The 27,775-nt window shown below is 46.7% G+C and overlaps 2 protein-coding genes across 2 annotated transcripts in view; both read left to right on the top strand.

Annotated features, from left to right (window-relative positions):
- LAMB4 (laminin subunit beta 4) overlaps positions 1-19,996 on the top strand; it is a gene marked incomplete at both ends in the record, with an annotated part of 43,194 nt that extends 23,198 nt beyond the window's left edge. The window contains 16 exons of the mRNA XM_081998355.1: positions 191-334; positions 561-792; positions 2,415-2,572; positions 4,159-4,383; positions 5,440-5,660; positions 6,899-6,995; positions 7,340-7,715; positions 8,074-8,234; positions 11,401-11,606; positions 12,502-12,705; positions 14,315-14,459; positions 16,270-16,477; positions 16,702-16,840; positions 17,089-17,265; positions 18,284-18,437; positions 19,857-19,996. Of these exons, the coding sequence (XP_081854481.1) occupies positions 191-334; positions 561-792; positions 2,415-2,572; positions 4,159-4,383; positions 5,440-5,660; positions 6,899-6,995; positions 7,340-7,715; positions 8,074-8,234; positions 11,401-11,606; positions 12,502-12,705; positions 14,315-14,459; positions 16,270-16,477; positions 16,702-16,840; positions 17,089-17,265; positions 18,284-18,437; positions 19,857-19,996 (2,987 nt within the window). The remainder of the gene's footprint in view (positions 1-190; positions 335-560; positions 793-2,414; positions 2,573-4,158; positions 4,384-5,439; positions 5,661-6,898; positions 6,996-7,339; positions 7,716-8,073; positions 8,235-11,400; positions 11,607-12,501; positions 12,706-14,314; positions 14,460-16,269; positions 16,478-16,701; positions 16,841-17,088; positions 17,266-18,283; positions 18,438-19,856) is intronic.
- Positions 19,997-24,828: 4,832 nt separating this feature from the next.
- LAMB1 (laminin subunit beta 1) overlaps positions 24,829-27,775 on the top strand; it is a gene marked incomplete at both ends in the record, with an annotated part of 43,392 nt that continues 40,445 nt past the window's right edge. The window contains 3 exons of the mRNA XM_082013935.1: positions 24,829-24,865; positions 25,012-25,181; positions 27,539-27,674. Coding sequence (XP_081870061.1) covers positions 24,829-24,865; positions 25,012-25,181; positions 27,539-27,674 — 343 coding nt within the window. The remainder of the gene's footprint in view (positions 24,866-25,011; positions 25,182-27,538; positions 27,675-27,775) is intronic.

Here is a 27,775-nt window from a genome sequence, read left to right as displayed (position 1 = left end):
AATGCGGCAGCTCCGTCAGCGAGACTTCCACTGGTGCCCTGATACACCATCACCATCAAGCCATGGCCCTCAGTGGTTACTGAACCCCTGATGAGAATAATCGAGCTCTTTCCTTCATATTTTTAAGTGTAAAACCATGGTCCCACTCCTTTATAACCAAACCTGTTTTGATTTTCTTTCCCTTTGACAGCCTGTCAGTGCAATCCCCAAGGGTCGCTGAACGCCAGCTGCAGTAAACTGGGGGGCCAGTGCCAGTGCAAAGCCAACGTTGTGGGACGCTGCTGCAACGCCTGCTCTGCAGGCAGCTACGGCTTCGGCTTCCACGGCTGCTACCGTGAGTACTTGGCAGCCAGCACCGGTACCAGTATCTGGCTCCTCATGCATACCCCAACTTTTTAGGGCTTTGAAAGCGTGATTATGTGTGAAGCAATATAAAAAATGTTTCCACAAATAATGAATTTTCCATGCCTGCCGCTCGCGCTGCCTTCTAGCAGTGCCAGCGATGGGCAGGGCCGGTGGGAATACGTTCAGGACTCAACTTCGCTTTTGGTGTTTTCCAGCATGCGAGTGCCACCCGCAAGGCTCGCTGAGCACGCTGTGCGACCAGGTGACGGGCCAGTGCTCCTGCCGCCGGGACGTGGACGGTCAGCGCTGCAGCCGGTGTCTGGCTGGGTATTTTGGCTTTCCCCACTGCCGCCCTTGCCCGTGTAACGGCTACACAGAGCTTTGTGACCCGGTGACTGGAGCGTGCCTGAACTGCCGTGGGTTTACGGCTGGAAGCCGCTGTGAAAGGTAGGGCGATGGGCAGCACTGCAAAGCTCTCGCAAGCTCTGGTGCTCTCTGAAACACATGTGTAGCTGGAGGCTCACCTACATCCCCATGAACGCATCAATGACCTTGACTGGAAACACGTACCTAAACCCAGGATTAAGCTGGGCCTTGCTGCTGAATGCCAGGTAACTATTTGCTCAGCAAGTGTGTGTGGAAAGGTGCGTGTAACGCCTGCGGAGGACTGCGGGCACCGCACACAGACGGCATCGCGATGGGCTCCCTGCAAGAAGGCATTTGAGACGTGGGTGCCACAGCACCATGCGCTTGGAGGCATGTGCAGGGCGCTGCATATGAGATAGGCTGACTCCTGCCAGCTTTTAAACTGCCAAGAGGCTAACCTCGTGCTGAATACTCATTTTAATGCCTGCAATTATCTCTGAGGAGCTTAAATAAACATGCCCTGTTTGCTGGTTCGTGTTATTTCCATATGACCAGCAAATGACTTTTCCCATGTGTTCCAGCTCCAAAACAGTGCTCCTCTTTTTTATTCTACACACTGGCAGCAGTATCAGAGTTCAACACGGACGTCAGAATTAAATTTGTTAGCTGTTTAGTTTAGCTTGGCTGGATTGTACCTTGTCATTCACTCTGAAGAAGTTTTCCCCATGAAACCTATTGAGCTTTTCTTGCCATGCTTTTGGACAATACAGCCTTTGGCTATTGTCCTTGTAGGTGGCAAATAGACTGAAAACGGGGATTGAACTTATTGTTTCCCTGTGCCTCTGCAGGAGCTCCAGACCCCAGGGTGAGGATAATCAAATATCCAAGACTTTAGCCTGGCTCGTGTACATATAGAGAATTGTGTTCCCTTTTGCCATAGAAAAGCAGATCAAAGACTGAGGATGCTTCAGAAGCCGCGGCGCTGCCGCCGCTGCGGAGCTACGGGGGGCCGGGATGCGGAGACGGCACTGGTGGGCAGGGTGGTGGAGGTGGCTGAGCCCCGAGGAGCCTCCAAAACCTCTCTGGGTAGCAGCACAGCCGCCACCGCCGCGGAACAGCCGTCACCCTGGGTTGGCAGAACAGGTCAGACAGAGCAGGGCTGATCTCAATACATACGCTACATCTAAAATATGCAATATTCTGTGAGTGCTCTGAATGAATCGTCCCTCTTTTGCCCGTGCCAGGACTTTCTAACGTCATGCCAACCACTCTTTGTGAGTATGCATGGAAATGTGGTGATAGGTGAATATACAGAATTTTTACATGGCAGCTGTCTATGCAGAGCACGTGTGATATGTTATATGTATATATCATATAATTAACACCTTAACTGCTGGTTGGGGCTAAACCATGACTGTATATATTATCATTAAAATTGTTCCAGAGTAGGTGGAAGTCTTCAGAAACATTCCTTGAAAAGAAACTGTGTTTTTTGCTTTCTGCTCCAAGTTTTGGGAATGCAGCTCTAATTTTCCATTTTAGAACACCTTTGAAGTTGGATATACGTGTACCAATCAATGGGGATAGCATTACAATGACCTGGAGTGTTAAATTAATTATACATACCTATAAACCAATTCACCTGCAGGAACTGGAAGGAGCACTTGACGATTCCTGCCGCTTTGTGTTGACTGCTTTGACAGGTGCGTGGACGGCTATTACGGAGACCCTCGGAACGGAGAGCCCTGCCGCCCATGCATGTGCCCAGGGGCACCCACAAGCAATAGGTTTTTTGCACGTTCCTGTTACCAGGACTCCCGGTCTGCGCAACTAGTCTGCAATTGTCTCAAGGGATATTCAGGTACAAAGCAAAATAAGGACTGGTTTTGATTCTATCAAGGTTAATGTAAGAGAGAAAAATGACCATCCTCTGCCCATCCTCTGTTCAGAAATGACAAGTGAGATAATGGTAATAAAATAGATAAGAAAAGTTAACACCCAAATTTACTGCAATTAAGTGGGGAAGTCCTGACTGAGAAGAGTGGGAATTGTGCAATTAGTGTTTGAAAAAGGGATTCATCTATGTGGACACTGGTAATTCATCTGATGGCACTCCCTGGACACCTCCTCCTTTCCATCAACCTGGTGGGGAGAGGCGGGGGGAACTGCAGTTGCACGTTACCTCTGAAAAACAAGTGTTGGGAGCCCAAATCAGAAAGAACGGGGCACCAAAAAGAATTGATAAGATTTCCTAATCAGAGAAAACCTTTCCTCCTATAGAAGAACCTTGCTTTGATGTTATGCTCAAAACTGACTGTTTTCAAAAGGTTAATTTAGAAATGAGGTTTCTGTTCTCAAATGTCTCAAATGCAGGTATTTTTGCAGCAAGCTGATGCCTTGCTTCCTAAGATCTCATTGACTTAGCTTGAATTTCTGCAGGGAAAAACTGAAGGTATTTCCCTTCCCCTGGGTATTATAAAAATCTCCAGTGATGGAAGAAAACCCTAATGGGAAACAATTCCAAAAACTAAAACAATGTTGTCATCTTTACTTAGGCCAGGTTCCTTTATAAGTCAAGAGCAGTTTTGCTTGAGTAATTGCTGTAGGGCCAAAACGATCCTTGCTGGTGCTCACCCAGGGGACTTCTGTCCTCACAAACCACCGCAACCCTCAGTTCTGGACTTTCTTCCTCCTGCTCCTTCTCGGCAAGGGTCTTTGTCACCTCTGTGGACCAGGCTCACTTCCTCAGAGACTGTGAAAGGCTCTGGTCCTGAGGACCACGGCGAAGATGTTGAGTCCTTTGTTGAGAGTGAGACAGTGGATGAGGTCCCAGCAATACCAGCCTGCCCAGAAAGGTTTCTGAGATGCAGAGAGGTAGCACCCCAGTCAGAGCAGGCATTGGGATGGTGTGCAGAAGTAATTGCAGTGCCAGCCAGCAAGGACAGAGCATCCCAGAGCTCGTCTGACCTCCTGGAATCCTCCACTGAGTTACAGAAAAGAGGACACGTCTGCTGGGCTCTGGGTTGCTCCAGGAAAGGACACCCACACCCTCCCATGCTGCCATCAGGTGAAGGCCCCAGGGAAAATCCTGCAAATATGGCCCAACCCTGACTACTGCCTTTGAAAGGACTTCGCTGGAAAAAGATGTTTGGAGGTATTGTGTGAGGGGGTTGCCTGTTTACTCCTACTGAAAGGAGTTCCTTGGTAAAAGCAACTTGGGACGAGGAGAGTGCGTTTCCATCAGATCTGAGTGTGGGAGATGTAATTTAAACTGATCATAGGATCAAAGGGCAACAGACTCACACAGGTGGGTATTTTCCATTGGAAGTATGCATTTGAATATGCATGATTCAGACATTCTGAATCTTTTAACAGTATTACTGGAAGTGACATGTTTCACTTGAATTCCCGTCAGCCAGCAAATATTTTTACCTTCCTCCCCGACAGGCGATCGGTGCGACGAGTGTCCTAGTGGGTTCTACGGAAACCCAGGCAGCCCCGGGCTTGGCTGTGCACCATGTCCCTGCAATAACAACATTGATGTGACAGACCCAGAGTCCTGTAACCACGTCACCGGGGAATGCACCAAGTGTTTGCACAACACCCATGGAGCAAACTGCCAGTTCTGCAAGCCGGGGTATTTTGGCTCAGCCCTCGATCAAGACTGTCAAAGTAAGCAAGCAACAGCACTGCAGCTGCGTTTTACTACCAAGAAAGTTTTCAAGAACTTAGGCTATAGGGAGAGGTTATCCCTTGAAGAGACAGTAAAACTACAGCAGATTGATGGAGTAAAATATGAGAGTACCGAATACTTTTCTATCCAGGGATACAAGTAACTGGCATCTATTAAATTCTTTGTCATCCTAGTCTCACTAAGTCTCATACTGAATATCACTCTGAGGAAATCTCATTCATTAAATCAGTAGTCTGTTAGAAAAATACATGTGCATTCAGCCCATTCAGGAAGAAATCAGAAGTAAAAGAATCAAAGATATTGTTTATCCATGTTGCTGGCTGATGCCAACTAAGCAATGCTCAGTTAACCAGATGATCCCTTGCTGAGCTACTCGCCTTACCAGTTGTTTTCATTAAGTGCCTTGAATGAAACTGTTCAGGAAATTTAACAGACTCCATGAGGACACTGTCAATAGCTCGGCACTTTTAACAGAAAGCCAGGGCATACGTTTCTTCTCAATGTTTCTGAAAGACTGTTTTCACAAATGTGCCTGATTGAGGGTCTAGTTTCTACAAGCCAGACAAATACAGGTATTTTCAAGAAACTCTTTTTCTGGGAATCTCTAAAATACAGTTCAAGCCCATTCCTCATTCATTCTTGGGAGACATCTGTTAGAAACGGTTAAGCAAGAACTTTTGGCTCCTCACAAGGAAGGCTTCTTATCTTACTTGGCTTAGTGGGGTTTCCCACGCTGGATAGTGCCTACTGTAAATCAGCTTCTCCTTACCCAGCATATTTAACATTTCATTCTAAGAAGATTAAAAATTCACTACGCCTTCATTTTTTGTGCCTATATTAAAAGTACTGACTGTTCCCAGTAAGTTTCTTCAAAGCAATATATAAGTTATTCTAAAAAGATAGGTAAACTGCATGAGAAAATGTGTTCAAGCTTAGTAGAAGTAAACCTACAGCATGGGCTTTATGCACAGCTCTGACTGTCCATTGACTGTCTATATCATTGTCTGCTGTAGTAATTGTCCTTCTTTTTCCAGGGTGCACGTGCGATCCGGCAGGTGTTCGCCCTGCCATGTGCCCGGGGGAGGACGCAACCTGTCTGTGCGACCCAGCCACGGGAGCTTGCCCGTGCCTGCCCAACGTGGTGGGCATGACATGCAACCAGTGTGCCTCTGGCTACTGGGACCTGGCTAGTGGAAAAGGATGTCAGATCTGTGACTGTGATCCAAAAAACTCCCAAAGCAACCAGTGCAACCAGGCAAGAAAATTACCTTGCTTTCTGGGAGCCGGGGTGGTTGTGTTTTGGCACAGCACACTGGGGATCCTCTTATAAATGAGGATATTTTTTTTCTTGCTCCCGAAAACAAGAAGTCTTTGGAATTTTGCGGTTGGTGCAATCACACTTTGAATCAAACATGGTGTTCTGGTAATGCGGCTTTGCTCGTAAGCAATTTCTCTTTGTCCGTGTGTTCCTGTGTAAAGTGGATCATAGAAATACTTTGTAAGAAAATGGCAGGTAAGAAAAAACTGCCTCATAATAGTGTATGTACAGGGAAGGAGGAAGACCAGGCTTGGGCCCAAGAATCTTATGAGTGTTTTTTAAGAATTTATTTTCATAAAGTAGCAGCTGTGGCTATTACATTAATAATGTAATATATGTAATATATGTAATGGCCTCATCTATCAGACTGCTAGAGTACCTCATCTTTAATTCCTGAGCACTTTTCAGGGCTAGAATGTAGAAAAAATAAGAGTGTTTCAGAATAGAGAGGGGTAATTGTGGTCCCATGGAGTCAACAGCAATTTTGCTATTGACTTCAGAGCCCCAGGACCTTATCCAAAGCTCTTGCTGATGTGCTTTCACATTTTGCTTTCAATATGCTTTCTGTTTGTTCCAATTTATTTAGTGGATTTATTATTTTTCCTAGCAAATGTAGCTCTTTCTTAACCTCAAAGAACTACTACTGTTTTTTCTGAGCTGCACCAATTATAGGAGCTGTAATTCCCTGCAGTTTAATTTAATAGCTGAATTCCAAAATAAATTTTCTAGGGCAATGTGCATAATGTACCCTTGAGGTTTTCAGTTACAGTTAATATATCATGTAGTTAAAAGTTGAAATGTAAATATGAATACTTTGCTCCAGCAAAAATAAGAAATTAACCTGTTTTGCAAAGGAGAAGAATCCTGTCAGATAACAGTCAGAGGATGAGTTCTCAAAGTGCATCTGTCGATTGGAACATAGAAAACCTTTCACATCTGTAAAGTAAAGACACTCCTCAAAGTCCATTTTGTTTTCACAACCTTCAGAAGGAAGATGGGAAAGGTGGGCCAATACCGTATAGACCGTGTTATTCAAAGACCAGATGCACGCAGTGTCGCTGCAGTCCCCATATGGCTGTATAGCATAAATCACAGTGAAAAAGAAACCCAGTAAATAATGTATAACCAGCCATACAAGTCTGCAGGCAGTTATTTAATCTTAACTGTCTTTACAGCTTACAGGCCAGTGTCCATGTACGCTAGGTTACAGCGGAAGACGTTGTGATGAATGTGAGGAAAATTACTTTGGCAATCCCCAGACACATTGCGTTTGTAAGTATTACTCAGTGAGGACAACTGGATTAGAAACTGCCTCAAAAAAAACGTTTGCCTTTTATGTCCGTCGGGGAGACAGGACATACATGTAGAGAAACAGGTTTTCATACACTTGTGTGTATGAGATGGATAAAATTGCTTTTATTATTGTTATCGATATTGTTCCTTCTGTGGTTATGATGGGACCATGGAAGAAGAGCCATTAGCCAGGCAGTTCACTTCACTCTAGCTCAAACATTGGTTTGCCTTTATTGTCTTAAAATGCACAGTTGTGCCTTTTGCATGCATTAATCCCACAGAAAAGGAACAACTGGGTGTAACTTGCTGTCCCTCTCTTGCAGCGTGCGAGTGTAACCCAGAGGGAACTGGCCAGCCTAAGTGTGACAAAGCCACCGGCTTATGTAACTGCCGCGCAGGCGTCACCGGCCGGTTCTGCAACCAGTGCGGCCGCGGCTTTGAGAAAGACTTTCCCTCTTGCCGCCAGTGTCATCTTTGTTTTGATCAGTGGGACGCTGAAATTACTGCCCTTGCTCAGACCGTGCAGGGGTTAATGAGGTTTGCTGCAAACCTCGAAGATAAAGGAGGATGGATGCCCAGCTGTGACATGCGCTTCAAAGCCTTTGAAGATGCCATTTCTGAAATGGAAAGAATTTTGAGACATCCTGTTCTTTCACTGGAGGCCCTCTCAGGCATCCGGGATTTTCAGGACTACATTCAGTAAGGGCTCGGCTGCCCCTGAAAAATCCCTTGGCTGAGAAAGCGGTCTTCCCCCGGCTGTCCCTACACACCAAGTCCACTTCTGATCAGCACGCAGATGCTGGTCTACTAAGTCACTGGTTTCAGAAGATCTGTGAACAAAATAATCCTTATATTTATATTATTGGTCCCCCACAGGCATATACTTAAGTTCTGGAATTTTCCAGTTCATCCTAAGGGTTTTCTAAATAAGCCATTACAAGTAAATGTTTCTGCTCATTTAGAAATTTATGTTTTTTCCTCTAAAACGTTGTGTATCGCAGTTCTAGTTTAAGAACAATCTGGTCTGACTTCTTCATAACTGCCATTTCTCCTTCAGACAAAAAGTTGCACAAATGGATCCGCTTCACAGTACGCTGCATGAGTTTCCTGACCTTAACAAGAACATAGAAGACATTGGGGAAGAAGCTGACCTAGTGTATGAACTTCTACAACAGAAAATACATCTGCATCGTAGTTTTCATTACCTGAACCTCAAAGGTAAGGCAGCCAGACATTAGTTGAAATAGGTGAACATTTTCCATGAAATTTCAGAATGTTTTTCCTACCATCTAACCACAGAACATTTCAAAGATCCCTAGATTTTAGCTTCCTATGATAGCACAAAAATGTAAATACTAACAACGTTTTATATTGACTTTCCAAACTACCTTTTATCTTAAAATGCCATGACTTCTAGCATCCTAATTTTCAGATGCATGTGCCAGGGTCACGCCAGTCAGAAATCTCATGAATTCTGAGGTTTACATCAGGATTTAAAAGCCACCTAGTTTCACAGCATAGACTCACAGATTGTACAGTAGAAGAGCAAAGGATTTTTCCCCGCTTCAACTCCTATAGCTCTTAGCAATACTTAAAGAATGTTGTACAGCAATGGTTTGTTTAATTAAAGCAGAGAGTCATAGTGCAACTTCTGAGTGTTCCCATGGGAAAATACATGACTGTATGTGGCAAGGAACTAGCTCTCCATCATCAGAAATTGTGAAGTCAGAATTTAGTTCCTTGGCATTTTTGAAAGAATTACACCATCTGTGCTTGAGCTAATGGTAGTCTCCATCAGCTGCTAATAGCAGTAATGACACTGTCACAGCCTGGTTTCTGGAGAAAGGTGGGGACGTATCAGTCAGGGATCTCAAACAGATGCTACATCATTCCCAGTGGCAGGAGACTGTCAGCAGTACACTCTCCAAAGAGACAGCTGCCAAGATACGAACCCCCAGAAATTAAGGTGTGCACCACAGAAGACACAAGCTACAGGCAATGCTCTCCCATTTACAGTTCCTTCATGTTTTGTTTGGGCGAGAAAAAGATTGGCCTAGACAACATCGGAAAAAAAAGACGGAAAAGCCAACAGAATGCAAAGCCAAGGGAAAGGAAGAGGGGAAAAGAGGGACTAATTAAGATTTAAGGCTCTCCTGCCCTGTTGTACGTGGCAGTGCCGCTGGGGCCGGCTCTTCCGCTCAGGTCCCTGTGCGAGCAGTCATCACAGCTCTCCCAGGCTCCACTTCCCAATTCAACTGAGTCTTGTGCAGACTCTGAGAAAAGGCAGGAAGGCAAAGAAACAATAAATCCCAGGGAGGTCAGTGGATACACAGCTGAAGCATCCATGGTGCTCTCTGGTTACATTCCAAACCCACTTCATCTTTTGGCCTCAGGAGACGGATAAACAACCCTATAAAAAGCACACAGAAGTGTGGGGAGAGGGGAAGACCTTGAGTTTAAGTTGAATTTCTGGTCAGAGACACCAATATTTGTTGGTCCTGCTACCAAGCATCTTAACAGCACTGAAATAACAATACCCTCAAGATAACCAGCTTCTCTGATATCTGAGAGAAAGCTTGGCTCCCTTCCCCATCTTCATTTTAGGACCAGCAGTACATCCTAGGTATGGCTCTGTCTGCTTTTTCTTCTCTCTTTTTCACTGGCCCAAGCAAGTGGGGTGGAGAAGGATATGGCCATGTACCCCATCTGGGGCACGTTTTACACTTGTGCCCTAGACACACGTTGGGAACAGGCTCCTACCTACCTCTCTTTGCAGAAGATCAAGTGAACAAGAGTTCAGGACCCGCAGAGTTCCTCACAGGCATACATTCAGCCTGCTGTCCTGGAAACACCAATATCTAACGATGAATTAAAATCGCTGGAAAAGTGTCCTTAAAAGAACGTTTGCAGTTTATGAGATCTCATTAAATTACCGCTTTCCAGCCTTGGCCCCTGGCTTTGCAGCCACTGTGATATGGTAATGCAGTGAGTACGGCTTCCTAGGCTGTAAATCAAGCCTGTGCGAAGACACTGTGTTTAACGTAAAGGAACTTGGAAGCTCTATAGCTCCATCACAAATCAAGCGTGAAAAATTCATTTGGGCCACTTAATGGAGAGCTGAACCACTGTAAAATATTCCTGTGATGGAACTGTTGCACAGAAAACAGTCTCCGGCTTAGATATGGAGTTACAGCAGCCTCTTGCCAGGTATTTTGTGTTAGGAGCTAACTTTAAACTGCGCATTGTTTCCAAGAGTTACAAGATAAAATAAATAGCCCTGGTTCCACATGATAACTAAACATTGTTCAGCTTCAATCAAAGCAAGGCCAAGGGCTTTAGTGCCTGATTCAAAGCACACAGGACTTGACGAGTGCCTTGTCATTGACTTCAACCAGCGACCCAGTCAGTTACCAGCACAAAGAGGGATGTTAATCAATGACCTCTGATGTTTTTTCACTGCTGGAACATCAGTTCTGGCTCACTGCACATACCACTGCTGGGGATCTGGGGACAACTTTGGGTTCTCTGGAGATCTGTGAAGCCTCAACAGCAGGAGCTTTAAATAATGTGTTTTGCAAAAAGTCTGAGTCCTTTCCTTAGGCTATTAATCTGCAAAATTGTAATATTCTCCAACTCTTTTGAGTCTGCTTAAGGGAAAGCTTGCACTAAGCAAACAAGACAGACTCTTGCTGGAAAGTATTTTTTGCTTGGCCTACAAGCTTATCATGGAAATGCTTTTATTTTTTCAACGCATCAACGCTGAAATTGGATTTTCCAGAGCCAAAGAAAACTCATAAATTCCCATTTGTAATCTAAATTTTGGTCTCAGTTCAGCAGACCATTTAACTTTTGGGTGCTATGCTGAACAGGGGCAGGACAAATGCTTTCCTGACTCACAGTCACAGAGTTGATCATTTCGTAGGTTTTTCAACTGGCAGAAACAGTTCTCCTACCTCAACTTCAAACAGCGTAAGTGACAGGAGCTTTGTCAAATCAACAATGGCAGCAGTGCATGAGCTACTGATGAAGGCAGATTGGTAGCAGTTTGTGTCATTAATGAGATCCCCTTCATACTTTTGTATCTTCCATTGGCTTCTCATACACATTCTCAGGAATGGCATGGGATCCACTGTATTTGCGTCTATTTTAGCAGGTTTTATGGATATCAATAACTATTCCTGTTTGACAACTGGCTGAGTTAAAGGGTTAAAAAACTTGACTGAGGAAATGACAGCTCCTGTCCCTTCCTGCTGTCCCAAATCAAACACCAGTGACAACAAACTGAATCACCTGTCACTCATCATTTGTCCAGAATTCAAGTAAATGCATTAATTAAATGCAACCAAAATACAATTGGTACTAAACCATTTTTCTGTTGCTATAGAGGCCATCAGCAACATTAGGAAACACTTTGAAATATCACTGCTGGCAGAACAGAAGGCCAGTGGGACAACCTCTATCGTAAGTTACTCAGAGCACACCAGGAACCACGCGCTCACCATGTTGGAACATCAAGCCTTGAAAGCAAGCAATGTGCTGGAGCGGCTCAAGACGATCAAGAGCCCCAATATCCAAAACTTGAATGAGAAGGTAGGCGCTGTGAATTTTGAATGGGAGCTAAACAAAAATCTCTTTTCTGATGCTGTTAGTAGTTTTTATTTTAAAAGGGCACTTATGTGCATTTTAAATCTGGAAAACACCGCTTCCCTGGCACAGACATGCAGTCACATCAGAAACAGCTGCACTTCTCAGCTGTGGTTACTACCACCCTTCTGGAAGCCATTGATCCCAGGGCAGGCCCAGCAAGAGGAACTGTTTAAGCACTCTCTAGTCTCAAGAGGACTTCAGTGTAAATTTAGAAAGATTAACCCCAACCTCCTCCACCAGTGACTTAAACTAAGCAGAACATCTTTGCCCTGGAGCGGATGGGGAGTGATCACATACCCTTTGCCTCACCTATGGGAGAGGAAGGGATTTCAGCCAGTCTGCTGGGCAGGAATTAATGCCTGACAGCACCTTCAGCCAACACTGCCAGACCTGGAAGAGATCATCCATCTAAGCCTTTAGTCTCAACATCTGTGTCAAAATACATGGAGGGATAGATGTGGTACCATGTCGTGTGAGAGGTGATCTGGATCCTTTAGAACAAGCCATTGACCCATGGGCTGGATATGGCCAGGGGACAGTTTCAGCCCTTTTGCCATAAAGGAGTGAAGCAAGCATCTTAGTGTAACACATGGAGCCCAACAAATGGATCTTTCAAGGATGGGCTTGGAGCCATGGGGTGCCGTTGCATCTTTCAAGTCGGGGAAGGGGGACCTGTAACTAGCAGCGGCACCCATCTTTGAAGAGACCAGACCACCATCTCTTCGGGAAAATCCCATGTGATGTTCAATGTTCATATGATGTCAAACACCTTCTGTCCCCCAGAAGCGTACCTCAGACCCCCAGAGGAGTTCTGACATAAACATCTTCCTTATTGCAGATGTGTGGGGTGCCAGGAGACCAGCCCTGTGTCACAGCAGCCTGCGGGGGAGCTTTGTGCCGGGACAGTCATGGACTCAGGTGGTGCGGTGGCCCAAACTGCAGCGGAGCTCTTCCTCTCTCCATTGATGCCTTCAGGAATGCTGAGGAGACTGCTGTGCTGCTAAGTAACTTGACTACTCAGCTACGGGAACCTGAGAATCAGGTGCTGTATATCAAACCTACATTTGTTCAGTGAAATTGATGGAGGATGAGATGTGAGAGGTCACAAATCTACAAAAACTCAGCGGCTCCTTAGACAAAGAGCAGTGACCTAGTGATAAGAATCTGTCCCAACATCATAGACCTACTCTGGTTCATAGACCTCCCCAGGTTCAGTACTGGGAGTATCAGGTGCCTGTCCCACCAAGGGGCTGTGGCTCTAGGTATGCCTTCCTCTTCCTCACAGCTACCAAGATCTCATGGGCCATGGTGCCTATAGAAGGTGGTGGCATCAGGCTAGTATTTTGTTGGGAAAGATTCCAAGGGCACAGCTTGTCAGTAGCCTGGGTATGGCCCACGCTTATTGCAGTGGGATTGCTGCTGTGCGTAGCATTAAGCTCAATTTATACAACTTCATATACGTTTGCCATTAAAAAATTCTTGCAAATAATTTCAAGCTGAAGCTTTTCTGCCCCCGGTGATGTTTAGAAGGGCATCGAGTAGTCAGCTGTACTGCACAGTAGCAGTGAAAATAGTAACTCGAGCAAAGTGTGGGCAACGCAACATGCGCAAAGGAAACAAAAGAGACAAATCCCAAAACACCAGTAAAGACAGTTTGTTCTCATTAGCCATCGGAGATGATGCCTGTTACCATTATAGGCAAAACATATTTTCCAACAGAAATGTCATTCTGCTGTGGCTTTGTCCTGTCCCTGCAGGGTGCCTGGGCATCCATTTCCTCCTTTTAAAATACACGCGACACTCTGCATCACAGCTAACGGGTTTAGAAATGAGCAATCGGGGCACACGCCTGGGCTCCGGGACACAGAGGGGCAGCGGCGAAAGGCATCCCACGCCGAGGTGGCGAGAACCAGGCTGCCAGGACGTTGCCTTTGGTGCTGCCGGGTCGTTGCCTTTGGTGCTCGCAAGCTTCAGGCAGCTCTGTGATAATACGTGTGAGGTATTTTGAGATGCTCCAGAAGTAAAAAAAAAAAAAAAATCACTCTTTTTCGTGTTGCACGGGGAAACTTCCCGCAGACTGCAGAGAAGCTGTACCTGTGCATGTCCGTGAGGCGAAACATAGCCCCAACAAAGCAGAATACTGTTGGAATTTGATGATTAATCTAAAGCTCTCATTTAAATGATCAAGAATACTAATTTAACGGCAAAATGTAACTGTTAAAGACAAGCTGTAAACACCACCTTTCTTATTTGTGGCCTCTTAAGTGTATTTTTAACAGCAAGTCCAATGTGAAAAGGCAAATGAAATTACATGCCTTTTCTGTACTGAATCTGATCACTGACATGCCGCGATACTGCAATAGAAAGCAACAGTCAGCACTTTCTTTTAGAAACAGAAGGGGCTGTGATTTAGCAGTGGTTGCACAGAAAAAAAAAATGCTTGATTTAGGCTTTTTCTGAAGCCAGATGAAGGCCACAATATAGCAACTTCTGGAGTTCCCCGAAGGACTCTCCTACTACTTTTCAGCGCCACATCAAGTGATTCCACCTGAGGCTTGGATCAAAATTATTTTTGTGTCAGCACTTAACTTGCCAAGCAATGATAGATAACCTCCAGAAAATGGCAGTGCTATTTCTAATAATATCTCCAGGTTGAAAGCATCAGGAAAATGGCAGAAGACAGCAAGTTGAAAGGCTCACAATTTAATAGGCGACTGGAGAGAGCTAAGAATCAAATTGAAGGTGACCAAGAGATCACTAAGGAGTTCATCCGAAAAGTGAAAGACTTCTTGTTAGGTAAATATGCAAAGTTCTTTTTGACTAATTTTTAATATATATTCCAATATAATATAGCATAATTGACAGCCAGAAAAAGATCTAGCTGTATACACATCAAATTTCTTTTCTACCTCCTGATCTGTGCAGTCTTTTTCAATCTCTTTTTCCCTAAGTGCTTCTTTCTCCCAGGTGACAGTACTTTGTATGAATTTTCCAATGGATCTGTGATGTTCTGATTGTCATCTTTCATTAATTTGCTTAATTTGAAGTATGTAAGTAATTCCCTCAGTTCCTGGTTTATCTGAGTAAAGGACTGCTAAGATAATTTCAGACAATATAGAATGTCCAGGGATGTCCAATGCATCCTCAAATCGTTATTCCACCCCCTTCTTCCAGGCCCATAAATAGAGGTTCTCTGTAGGGAGCGTGGGAATTAGGACACATACCGCTCCATCGTCTTCGTAAAGCTGTAACTCAAGAAATCAAAGGATTCTGGTAGAACTTCACAGCTCTCATAAAAAAGAACAAAACAACCATACATACCCTAAAACTTTTTTCACCCTCACGATTCCAGAAAAGTGCTGTGAGAAGTGGACCCTAAGTTTTCTTGTACCAGATGCACATTAAACGATTCAAATGTGGTAGCATTTTTTTAATCTCTTGAATGTAGCTGATCTCATAAGTTTCTAAGGATTGCATGTTTGGCATTCATACCTCTACCCCCAAATGGGAGCGAGGACAGAGGACTTCCTCTGTTCAGGAACGTTTAAGATATTTAATGATTTGGAAGAAAAACTCCATTTAAGTCCTTAAGATTCTCAGATTTTTATTTGATAGCAATTGAAAATTCCACCGTTGGCTCTTTAATGTTTCTTAGGAGGCATATGGCAGTTACTAACAATTGTAAAAGCATTTTTAATGAATTTTTGTTTTGTAAATTGAAGTTTAAGAACTGTAACAGTTGAGATGTGTACAGTTACATTGAATCTGCTCTACTCTGCATTGACATCTATGGTAGTTTCAGCTGAATATATTTCTGCAGAAAATAGCTCTCAGGAATGCACTACAGTTTGCACAGTGAATATCTTCTTTAATTCTTAAAGCGTTACTCTGGAGCACTACCACAAATATTTAATATGTTTCAACTGTTTATCACCCAAGGTCTTGTCTATAAACGGAAGTGAGCAGAAAACAGGAGTCATGATGAGACTTCACACGGCATTGACTGCTCTAACTCTGTCTGCCCGTGTCTTTTAGCAAAGAACTAGGACGAGATCATTTGTAAGGGGAGTTGTCAAAATATGTTTTTTTCTACTGTAAACTCCCATCCTATGTGAGTCTGACCCAAGTTCCCTCAGTAGCTTAGCCTTTCTCATTAACCAGTGAAGGAATCACTTTCCCAATATTGTGGCGACCCCAGGGAAGGGATTACGCCCACCAGCCGGCTTGGAAAGCTCCATTCACACCCCAGTCTCTCCAGCACCTCTTTGATCTGGGGGCCAAGGGAGAAATGGGCTCTGACACATCTAGCTGTGCTGTGCACCGATTTAAAACCTTCTGCGGGCTCAGTTCTACATCAGAATTTTAATAACCCAGTTCAAAGTGGGTTCAAAGCCTCATTTTAGCCAGTTCTGACAACACTAACAGCAGTACCTGGAAGCATAATATTAATTACAAAATGTTGGAGATAATTCTCTTACCCCCTTGCTGTGCCTGTCAGCTTTATTCTCCCATATAACTCAAAGTGTAGGAAGCCATAATGATAATTTACATTTCACTGGGAGGAAGGAGCCGCTTCAGGCTACCCTCAGCTCCATTTCTGTTGCAGATGAGAGCGCGCCTCCGGAAGACATTGAGAAGGTGGCAAATTACGTGCTGCAAATAAAGCTTCCCCTGACCCCACGAGCGCTCACGGGCACTCTTGGCAAAATCAGGAGCATTATGAACCCCTGTGAGAAGTACGAACTGAAGGCGAACAAGAGAAACAGGAAAAGGGAGGAAGCTGGGACGCTGCTGGTGGAGGCACAGGAAGCCGAGTGAGTAGGGTGTTCTTGTAGCACCTGTAACACAGGGGCTCATGAGCTCTCACGCAAGGGCCCTTACGGAGGTCTTGCTTCGCCAACTTACAAACCACAACTTTAACGGTTGTTGTTGGACGTGAGGGAACATTCCTGCGTGTGAGCACGGGTGCATTCGAAACGTGTTCTTGCTTGGCTCTCCACACCATGATACTACACAAGCTTCTATTTTTCCATTTTAGCAAAGCAGCTAAAGCTCTTCTGCCCGTGGATGAAATTAATAACAAACTAAAAAATGTTGTGAAGTCCCAAGGACACTCCAAAAACACTTTCATAAAGTTAAATGAAAAGATACGAGGCATCAGAACACAAATCTCACAGGTATCTCACTGTAAATCTTTTAATTTATTTACTACATATGGTTTACAAAAAGATCCTTCATCTCGAAGTTTCCTTAATGTAAACTTAAATAAATAAATCCAGAATGTGGCGCAGATATGACACCGATTCCATAATGTTTAAGCATCTCCTCTTCTTGATAAGTTGACATGAATCTCCCTCGTTACCACACTCTGCAAGCTGGATGGACGTTGCATAAGAAACCACAGCCTTCAATTGCTCTGTTTTAGGCTGAGAACCAAGTGAACAAGACAAACGACGAACTAAACGACTTGTCAGCAAAACAGTCCGAGATGGAAGATGAAATTGCCACACTGCAGGCAAAAATGCTGATGAACAGGAATCAAGCTACAAAGGCAAGAGCAGGGGCAGAAGCAGCACACAAGCAAGCCCAGAATATTGATAATGTAAGCCTTTCTGCCACGTATTAAGAGAAAAAAAATTCCCTCCATGTTTGATAGTATTTTTTACTCAACGTGTAATTGTGTTGCCCTGCTCTCCTCAAAACTGTGTTAACCTTTTCCTTATGCCATGTAGTGTAAAATGCCACGGGTTAAGAATAATGTCTTTTTTCTTTTAAGGCTTCTGGCAGATAACACTTCTGTTTGCTTGAATGAAAGAAAACATACACAATTCTCTGCCTACTCCGTGACATTTTTCCTTGCACTGCCTGTAAGATTCGTAGTCACCATGGGCACCAGTAAACACAACAGAACAAATCACAAAACCAGATATTAAAATATGTGAATGATGGAAGCAGCCTGACCATTCATCCCATGCCATTCTCCTTTAGAAAAAATTGCTGCGGGAGATAACTTGGAGTTTTTGGTTGGCCAGGTGTCTTTCAGTAGCTCAAATTTTTGAGAATGCATTGAGGCGGATAGAAATCTGCTAAAATTGCAAGGAGAACCAGGCATCCATACCACAAGCTTGGAGCATGACCAAGCTTCCAGGTTATAAGAAACTTAGTAGAAATCGAAACTGCAGCCTCGACAGCAATATAAATCAGCATGGAATGGAGTTAGCCAGTAAATATTAATACAGCCAAAAATTTTAAAAAAGATGCTACAGGTAATTAATTAAATTTTAATTAAGCCTCATAGCAAAAATTAAATTTACAGAAAAGCCCTATCAAAAGACGTAAAAACAGCATGAGCTTTAAAAATCTTAAGCCATCTATTTTCTTTACATCCTCACCCTCCCTTGACACTTTACATTGCTCCACTGGCAGTTTAATTGATTTTTACCAAGTTTGGCAAAGCATTGTTCAACGTACACTCATGGATTTTTTTTTTCAGATTTCAGAGAATGAGACATTTAAAGTTTGGTTAAAAGAGGATATTTTAAAAAGGTATAAAAATCTCCCTTGGTACACCAGATTAATTATGAGATGCTCTTAAACTAAGTAACATTTTTTTGTTACAGGAATTTGCTGACATTAAAAGAAAGTACACCATTCTTCAAGAAAAGCTAAAAGCTCGAGGACCTCCAAAAGTAACACTAGAAAAGGTGAAGCAGCTGAAAGAAGCAGCAGAAAAACTGGCTGAAGAGACTGAAAAAAAAATTAAAAGAATAACAGGTGGTATTCTCACTTCCATAGCGAGCGGTGAAAATTGTGACAGTCATGAATTAAACTGAAGTCCTTGCCCACAGACACTAACAGACTAGGTTCACCTGAAATCAGGTTTAAAACAATTTAACTGGTGAAAATCTCTGCTTGAAGCTACCTGAACAGTTTAAAAGCAGTTAAATTGATTTGGCTTATGTACTTTTTCTGACATGAATTGGTTGTTCTAAGCAGAGTTTAAGTGTCCACACAGGGACTTGCAGTGATTTGATTCAGACAGTTTAAAAGCAGGATAAGTGCAAAATCTGCATAAAACTTGGCTGCAGATTTAGCTGGGAGCTTTGATTTATACACTTGCTTTGGGCATTTGGACCTTAAATCTTTCTTTTCTGTCTTTTCTTACATCACTCGAGCGATGGCTCGTGTATAGAACGCTGCAGGGTAGCTGTTTTTCATCAGTCCATACTTGTTCCCCTTCAGACATTATCTCTGAGCAATGGCAGAACAAACCAGGTGGGAATACTGGCTTGTTCGGACACACAGAGAGAAACATCCGCGTCCCACAGCAGGCAGCAGGGCTGGAGTACGTGCCCATCACATCGGTCCACGCTCTGGCATCACCACCCGCATGCGCTGCCACGGAGAGTGAAGCCGAGGTGCCCTGGACCTGTGGGGCTGCGGCTCCGCTCCTCACACAGCCTCTCGGGTGGCTTTAGAGGGTCACCAAAAATAGAACACATCTCATGTAACTGCACGCAGGGGACCTGAGTCTGCTTGTAGTGAAGGTCCGGGCATTTCCACTGGGAATCCCTGGGCCCAGGATCCTGCCAGGCTCAATGCCTGAAAATACCATGTAACGTCAGCAAAACAGAAGCAGAAACTCCTTCCCGGGAGCAAATTCTTCAGGACAGGACCCAAATAAATACCTTGAGCAGATACCTTGAGGAGAAGCATTAAGAGCATCCCAGTCACTCCAAATGCCCAAATGATAACTGCATTGGAAACAGGCAGTGAATCATGTGGGGTTAACTCATTACCAGCATGTTTACACTGGTGTAGCTTCACAGGGACCAGCAGAAACATTCCTGTAAATGAGGGAGACCTAAGCCCGGACTGCCTGGGCTTTACACACACCGGTGGACACACTGTTCCTCTGAGTATTCCCATTAAGTCAACTCCTTTAAGAACTCCATCTCCTGCCCCATCCTAGCTGATGGACAAAAGCACATGCTGAGAAATTGATTTCTTTAAGGCTGTCACATTTCTCTTGCAACCCAGAAGCCAGACTTTTCCCTCCAGTTGCATATATAACATTCCCCATTTGAAATGGGCTTATCGCCTCTAAAAATGCTGGGAAAAGAAAAGCTATTAATCCCTGGATTTTACTTACACGACAGATATGAGCATCATTGCATGTCTCTACTCTTCCAGACTTGGAGAAGAAGCTTCAGGACCTGAATCAAACCAAACAAGACAAGGCAGAGCAACTGAGACAACTAGAGGAACAAGTGATAGCCATTAAGAATGAAATCATGGAGCAGGAAAGCAAGTACGCAACCTGCAAAAGTTAGGGTCTGAACAGACCATCAGGTAAAACACAACTGAAGTCTTCATGCTTACCACCTCTTGAGCTTCCTGGCACGGAGGGCTGTCTCTGTAAATTCATCTGAAGATGCATGTAGTATTTTGGCTCAGTCAATAATGTAACTTTCTCTTAGGTTTTTTTTTTTGTCCAGTGAGTTTATATGGAAATAGAAAATACCTTTTAATAAACCAGATGGTAAAATAATCGGGATGCAGTCTTTGAGGGAGCTCTAAAATGCACTCATGCCCACAGCCCAGAGCTTCTCCCTGTCGGGCGTTGGAAATGCAAAGGCAGGATTGCTCAGAGAACTACAGGTAACTGCCTCAGAGACTCCCAACACCCTGCGTCTTCTGCAGAACCCTACAGTAGCCCGTGGCTGTGCCACGGCCCCGCACGGGGCTGCGCAGACCGGGCTGGGACATCGCAGAGGAAGGGCTGCGGGCTTCTGTAGCCACCCCTGCTGACAACCGGCAGCGTCCCCGGGGTACTGTCACTCCTCCATCCCCGTCTTGTTGCTGGGACAGAGGAGGGGGGTCACCAGGAGCCCCTGGCCATGTTGGGGTCCCCCTTTGTTAACGGGAAATGCGCGGGGACGCGCGGTACCTCCGCGCAGAGCTGGGCCGGTAGAGGTGGGTGACAGGGAGCCAATTCCCCGGTGCCCACTGGATGGCAGTGCACAGATGCTTAATGCTGAAAACGGCTTCAAAATCATTAAGTTGTCGTTAAGGGTTAGTTGTCAATGCCCCCCCGCAATACCTTTTTCTCTTATGCTTATAAAGGGTTTCCCATGTTTTCCGTTAATGCAACCAACAACTGGAGAATAACTCCTGCTCTTAGGTTTAAGCAGTGAGTCTACAGGGCCACTTTCTTCAGCTTTTCTCCCACATGCAGCACTGCATGGAAGTCAGGGTTCACACAGCAGTTTCTCGTAGCCATAAAGAACACAGGAACGGACCTAAATTTTAGTTTATAATTCTTTTTCTTTTAATATAAAGAAGGAGACTGCAGCTAAGCAAATGCTACAGAAGGGCTAGGGTTTTAAAAAGACCAAAGGGAGCTATGCCTCAGTTCCAAAATCCCACCTATATTCCTGCAGGACACTGAACAGACTAACAATGGCTTTTCCTCGGTCAAAGCCAGTCAGGGCTCCTAGCATCTACCCATCCTCATGCCAGTAGTACCAGCACGTGTAAAACAATCCTCATCTAACAGCACGTGTTGTTTCCATCCAACTGAGATAAACCCTCCATAGTTACCACTCCGTGTTTACAAGAGCTGAAGTAACATTCGTATGCAGTGGCGGGCTTGGGTGGGAATTGCTGGCACAGATGAGATTTCAGAGATGCTCCTCTAACTCACACCAGTTGTGCTCCAGGGCAATGTGCAACATGCATTATCCATGTAATAGCTTCTCTTGTGAAAATGATGGAATAAAATTATAACTTTGATATAATCTAACAGACACCCCTGAATGCAGGTATGCATGTTAATTTGTGGTTTAGCTTTTTCTGACTTTTAGCACTTCAAAAAATTGCCTATGGGGTGCAAAGCTTCCTTAGAAGTTACTAGGCTGTAATCAGATGAGTGTATTTAGATTGACTTTGCCATAATGAAATCAAGAAATCTCTGGTTTACTCGGAGCACACAACTCACCAAGCTGCTCACGCGCAGGTCTCCAGGTAATGAAGGATTTCCTGCAGGTTTCAGTGCGGCCCCACTGCACTGCACCTGAAACAGGCAAACTGAAGCTCTTAGACAGAAATTCCCAATTACATATAAACCAAAATTATTTCATTCATGGCTTTAAAAATCTGAACTCACAAGCAGAAAGTTGAAAGAGACCTTCCTCCTAAAATCCACCGTTGGCTACGAGAGTTGCCATATGGCTATCGACAAGCCACAAGGATGAGAAGTCCATAAACACAAGGCGGTTGTGGCCTGGAGGGGAGATGTATCCATGGGGGGAAGCAGAAATCACTGGAAGAAAAGCGGAAACAGGAAGAAGAAAGTCAGTGTGGAGTCTGACCTCCCCTGCCTTCCTCCAAGCATGCTCAGACACACAAAGTGAGCAGACCTGATGGGACCAGCGGCTACAAGACACAAAACCCACAGAATTGGTTTGGTGACAGGTTCCGAGGTTTGCAACTGTGCAGCATTCCCCACTGGAAGTGGTGCAAAAACTTTTGAAGTGCTTTTGCAAAGTTAATTTGTGGGAAAATGCCATATCTGCATCAAAAATATCTATTTTTAGTTCTCTCGCCTTTCTTTCTTGTGGACAGAAATGGCTTCAGAAAAGTGTTTATTGAAAAAACTATTGAAATCACTATCTTGCTGTAGAGCATTTTGACTTCAATGACATTAATCAAAATGCAAGCAACATTTAACCAAAACCACATATAACCAAAGATATATTTAATCAAAAGTGATCTCATCAGCTCTATTTGCTAGGCATTCAACCACTGCAGTGTTATAAGAAGATGGGTGATCAAGTGGGTCCCACTGAGGTCAAATTCTGAACTTTGGTTCTTCAAGATGACTTCCAATCCAGCACAAACACAGATACCCCGAGACTGTAAAGCCACTTCACCAGCCACAGGGATAGGACATGAATTTTTCTAATTTGAAGAATCAATCAAATTAAAATACTCCCACTAGCTATTCCTCACGAGCACTGCAGAGAGGGACGGACAGGAACAAGTTCATTACACCTAATTACCCACACGGTGAAAGCTGGTGGTCTCACCCAGGTTTCTGCTGCCTCTGAAGGGTGACCATGGTTACAGGTGACAGTGGCCACTCTGGTCCATGGCTGCCTTCCCCACCGGGGCTGAGTGGTCACCACTGCGACCCCAACATAATCCCCGACACCACGCAGCAGGGTCACCCCCACCCAGGCTGGAATGCAGTGCATCATCACGCTGTCTGTGGCAAGGCACGAAGGAGCCTAACACCAGCGGGAAGGAGCTCCAGAGGGCAACTTTAGCCCATTTTAGGTTTTGGGGAGGATAAGATTTCTACAAGGCTAGGAAACAGGAAAAAAGGGAGCAGAAAACTTCAATAAAAATTGAAAAAATATGCGATAGAAAAAAATCCAGTGGCAATGAAGCACTCTGTCCCTGTACACTTGCACATGGAGCGATGCTGCAGAATGCCCCTGCCTGTCCGCCTTGGACTGGGACGGTTTCTGCTGTAGCAGAGTAAAACATTTTCTGTTAGTGGGACAAAAATATTTGCTGCATTGAAGTTTAAAAACAAAGCTAGGCTGTGGTTTTACATGACAGGATTGTGAAACTGAATTAGTTTTGTGAATTTAGGAGACCATATTGCAGTAGAGGTTTAGAATTATACTACCTGCCCTGTCATCTTAAAAGCGTTTCATTTCCTGGATATCTTTAATGAAACAGCCCCACGAGTTCTTCAACTGGGAGTCCTGGGTTATATTTCAGACCTGGTGTTTAACCTTTAGGGCAAGTCACTTGGTATCTCTCTGTTTCTGCTTATCCATCTGTAAAATGAGAATGAACATATTTACCTACCTCGGCAGGGTTTGCTGGGACAGACAGACCGCGGTGTGTTTCCACTCTGGCACTGCAAATAACGAGGGCAAAGTGTTCTTGAGGGACACCGGTACCTGGTAAAGATTTACACGAGTTTACATGTTACACGTGCGCAAGCAAAACTCAAGTACATAAACCCAGGCAGCAGTCCAGCCAGGGCTGCGCTCTTCAAACACGTCCATCCTTCGTACCCGCTCCCCAGCGTTTATTTACCACTAACCCTTTCCCCTGGGTGCCGAGGGGACTCTGCCGCCCAACGACAAAGCCCCTGCGTGCCGCTGTGGAGCCCAGGGAACCAAAGCGGGAGGCCAGGGGCGCATGGGCAGCTCCGGCACGGCCGTTCACCCCTCGCAGCCGCCCCAGCACCCCTGGGAAGTCAGCAGCACCGTGTGCTCCCAGGTGACAAGAAACAGCCTGGCAGTGGCCAGCCTGGGCTTGACGGGGCTCTCTGCCCGCGCCAGACCCAGCCACGTAGAGCAGCGCGGCCACCGTCCCCAGGAATGGCGCTCCCGAGCCATGCGTGTTGGCACCACAGCACTGGGCGGTTCGGGGCCGTTTAGCATCACACACAACGGCTGCCAACCCGCTGGCGCTTCGCTGGGTTTTGGGCCTTGCCGCACGGGCACGCTCCGTCCACCGCCCACCCCTCCCAGGCGCCCAGCCCCACCAGCATCCCCGGCAGAAGGCAGGATTGGGTCAAAAACCTCATTCCCGCATTGCATCCCCACAGCCAGGGGCACGGAGAAGGGGTCGCCCCGTCGGTGCTCCCCCTCCCCCCGCTGCTGCACCCTGCCCAGAGCCCTCTCGCAAAGCCGGGGAGCAACAGGGGCACGGCCTGTGCTGGCGGGGGGGCTGGACTCCCCCCGCTCCGGGCTCCCTGGTTGCTGCGGGGCGGGCATCCCCCTCCCCGTCCCGCCGCCGGGCCGCGCTACCCCAGCCTCCCGCCCGGCTCGGCCACCCTTCCTCGACGGCCGCCGCTTCCCCGCTCCCTCCAACGGGCCTGGCGCTGCGGCGGGGCCGGGCAGCCCCGGGGGCGGGGGGCCGGAGCGGGAGGGGCCGCGGGGGGCGGCCCGGCCCGGCCCCGCGGGGGCGGCGGGGCGGAGGAGGAGGAGGGCTGGGGGCGCCCGGCGGCGCGGAGCCGCTCCCCGGGAGCCGCGGGGAGCTGCGGCGCCTGCGTGGAGCAGCCTGAGCAACAGCTCTCGGCGGCGGCGTGGAGGGGGAGTCTCGTCCCGTTCCGTCCCGCCGGTGCCCGTTGCCCGCCATGGGCCGCCTCGCGCTGTACCTCTGCTGCTGCCTCGGTAACTCCCGCCCCGCTCCCGCCGCCGTCGGGGCACGGCGGGCTGGGCGAACCCCTTGCGACGCCCGCCGGGGCGGCTCGGGGCGCCCGGCCCGACCGCGCCTCCGCTTCTCTCTCTCATCCCTCTCTTCCTCCGCGGCCGCGCAGCGCTGTGCCCCGCGGCGGCGCAGGAGCCCGAGTACAGCTACGGCTGCGCCGAGGGGAGCTGCTACCCCGCCACCGGCGACCTGCTCATCGGCCGCGCCGCCCGCCTCTCCGCCTCCTCCACCTGCGGCCTCCGCCAGCCCGAGCCCTACTGCATCGTCAGCCACCTCCAGGTGAGCGCCTCGACGGGGAGCGGCGGCACCCCGGGGCGCCCAGCCCGGGCGCAGGGCCCCGTCCCCGGCGGCTCCGCTCGGCCTCCCGCCCCGCCGCGGCCCCGAGGCCGAGCCCCCGCCTGCGGGAGGAGGTGCGGGCGGCGGGCTCCGGGCGCGCAGCGCCGCGCCCCGGTGCGGGACCCCGCGCCCCGTCAGGGCAGGCCGAGTCCCGGAGCCTCTCGCTGCTTTCGGCACCCGACCCCCCCCTCTCCTTGGCGAGGTTAGTAAGGAGGGACGTGCCGCAGTGAGTTCAATTAATACTTCATTTTCAGGCGCTCCCGGAGCCGTCTAGACAGCTTCCTGATTGAGAGTGGTCTGTAGGGCCCGAGTGGTGTTTTGGCCACTGTTCCCTTAATGTAATTACACTTGTACGGTCTCCAAGCGCAAGGATGCACATACAGTCGTCGCGCACATCTGGTGTAAAGCACAAAGCGCCTTACTATTTAAGGCAGGAGCAGCTCACCAGACTTAAAAATCTCTGAGACAGAAGGGATGGTGGAGAGGAATAAAATAGCAGTTATAAGTGGGACTCTTTTGAACTGCAAGTAAGGGAATAATCTCGGGCCGAATTTACTGCAGAGACAATAGGGCCGGATTCTGGCACTTGGAGGGAAAACCATGGGGAGCAGGAGGAGCCCTGCATGAGGGGCTGTAGCGCTTGGCCCACTTGTGCCCTGAGGATACCAGATCTCACCCCCACCTTTAGTTTTACTGAACCGCTCCATCTGCTAGAGCTAATAGGTGATTTAATGCGGGGTTTAGCTTTGCTGGAACATTTTTGGCATATGTCAGGCTTGCCTGTAGCAGAACTTCTTTAACGACACTAAGCGTCCCTGGTAGAACAAAACAACAAAGGCACTTTGCTATGTTTTCTTGTCTCAAAAAATGCTGAAGTGCCATAGTAAAAGCATTGTTTCAGGAGTTCACGTGTGCCCTTATTCCTGATCTCCCAGCCCTGGTTCAGCGTTTGAGAGGTCCCTGCTTGCTTCTGAACCATAAGGTGGTATTGAAGAAATTGTGTGAGGCTGTCGATGCGGGAAGGTGCCGAGTATCCTCTTAACATGGGGCTTGGCCACGCTGAGCACTTTGCAGGATTGAGCCTTTCCAGGATTTGAGTTCAGTGGGAGAAGGAGCAAGTTGTGGAACAAGGTGGGGGCTGTAGCGCTGGGAGAGGAGCTTGGAGCGGGCAGGGGGAGGTCTTTGCTGGGACCCCTGCTCTCGCTGTGCTCTCTCCCGGAGGAGTCTCGTGGGGGCGAAGCGCTGGGCTTGGGAGGCACGCTGCAGCCGAAATCGGTGAAATGGAAAGCCTGTGTGGCGCAGACCTGCCGGCTCTCACATTCTTGGCTGATAAAGCACTGCATTTGTCTCCATAAACCTGCTGGAGGAATGATGCCTGTGTAGCTTTTGACAGTGATGAGTTGCTGGTGTGCGGGGGCTCCCTCACTGTGGCATGATGAGTTCCTCTCCCTCCTCTGTCCTCTCCAGCCTGCCAAACTCTGACTTGGTTTGGGCAGGAACCCTCCCTTTTGGTTCGGTTCACATCCTGCCTTGCAAAATTGCAATGTTGTGGGTTTAGGCACCAGGGCGGTGTAAAAATAGCGTTATTCGGAGTAATAGTCATGATGGGGTTTTGTCCTGGTGAAGAAGCATCCGCCTTTCCCAAGCAGCATGTGCCAGACTGGCTCCCAACTGGTTTTTTATGGGTGCACATTGTAGTGTGTGCAAACTGGGTTTACATGCATAGCTTGGGATTCCAGTCGAAGATGATGATGCAAGGTTTAGCTAGGAGCTTGACAAGCTGGATTCAAAGTCAAGTTAACTCCGCATTGAAAGGACCTGGTCGTTTAACCACTGATGGACCCTTGACGTGTATTGAGCCTCACCAGCTCAAGTGCTTACATCTCCAAGCTAGCTCCCAGAAGCCGACATTACGTCACACAAGTTGTTGAAGATGCAGTTTTGCACGTCTACGTTTGTGCAGAAGCAATTCAGCAATTTTCTGTAGATGTTGCCTTTGGTTCTGACTTCTGCTGGAGAATACGCACGCTGGAAGAGATTTCCTGAAACTGCAATTTCGATAGAAAGCATACTTCTCCTAAAAATAAAGTTTATGGAATTCCTGGCATATTTTCCATTTGGCAATTTGCATTAATTCATAAAGGTAAATACACTTATCATTTCAACAAAAAAAATACCTTTGATGACTCCTGCAGGCAAAATGAGTGGAATGTGATATGGATGGAAAATACTCTTATCTGCAGGAAACAACTATTGCCCTGCGGATAAAATCAGTAATGCTGATTATTTTGTTGTTTCAGGAGGACAAAAAATGTTTCATATGTGACTCTGAGGATCCCTTCCATGATACTCTCAATCCTGATAGTCATCGCATTGAAAATGTGGTCACCACGTTTGCTCCAAATCGCCTGAAGCTCTGGTGGCAGTCGGAAAATGGTACGGGGTTTGTCTGGAAGCCATTTGCAGGACGGAGAGCTGCCTTCCCTCCTTTTGTTTAAGGGTACCTTCGCGTTTGCTGTTATCTCTGGCCTGGTGAT

The sequence above is a fragment of the Phaethon aethereus genome, assembly GCF_964289735.1.
Source record: "Phaethon aethereus genome assembly, chromosome: 1".
Classification (NCBI taxonomy): domain Eukaryota; kingdom Metazoa; phylum Chordata; class Aves; order Phaethontiformes; family Phaethontidae; genus Phaethon; species Phaethon aethereus.
The sequence above is the reverse complement of the archived record's forward strand: the minus strand, read 5'-3'. Positions and strand labels throughout refer to the sequence as shown.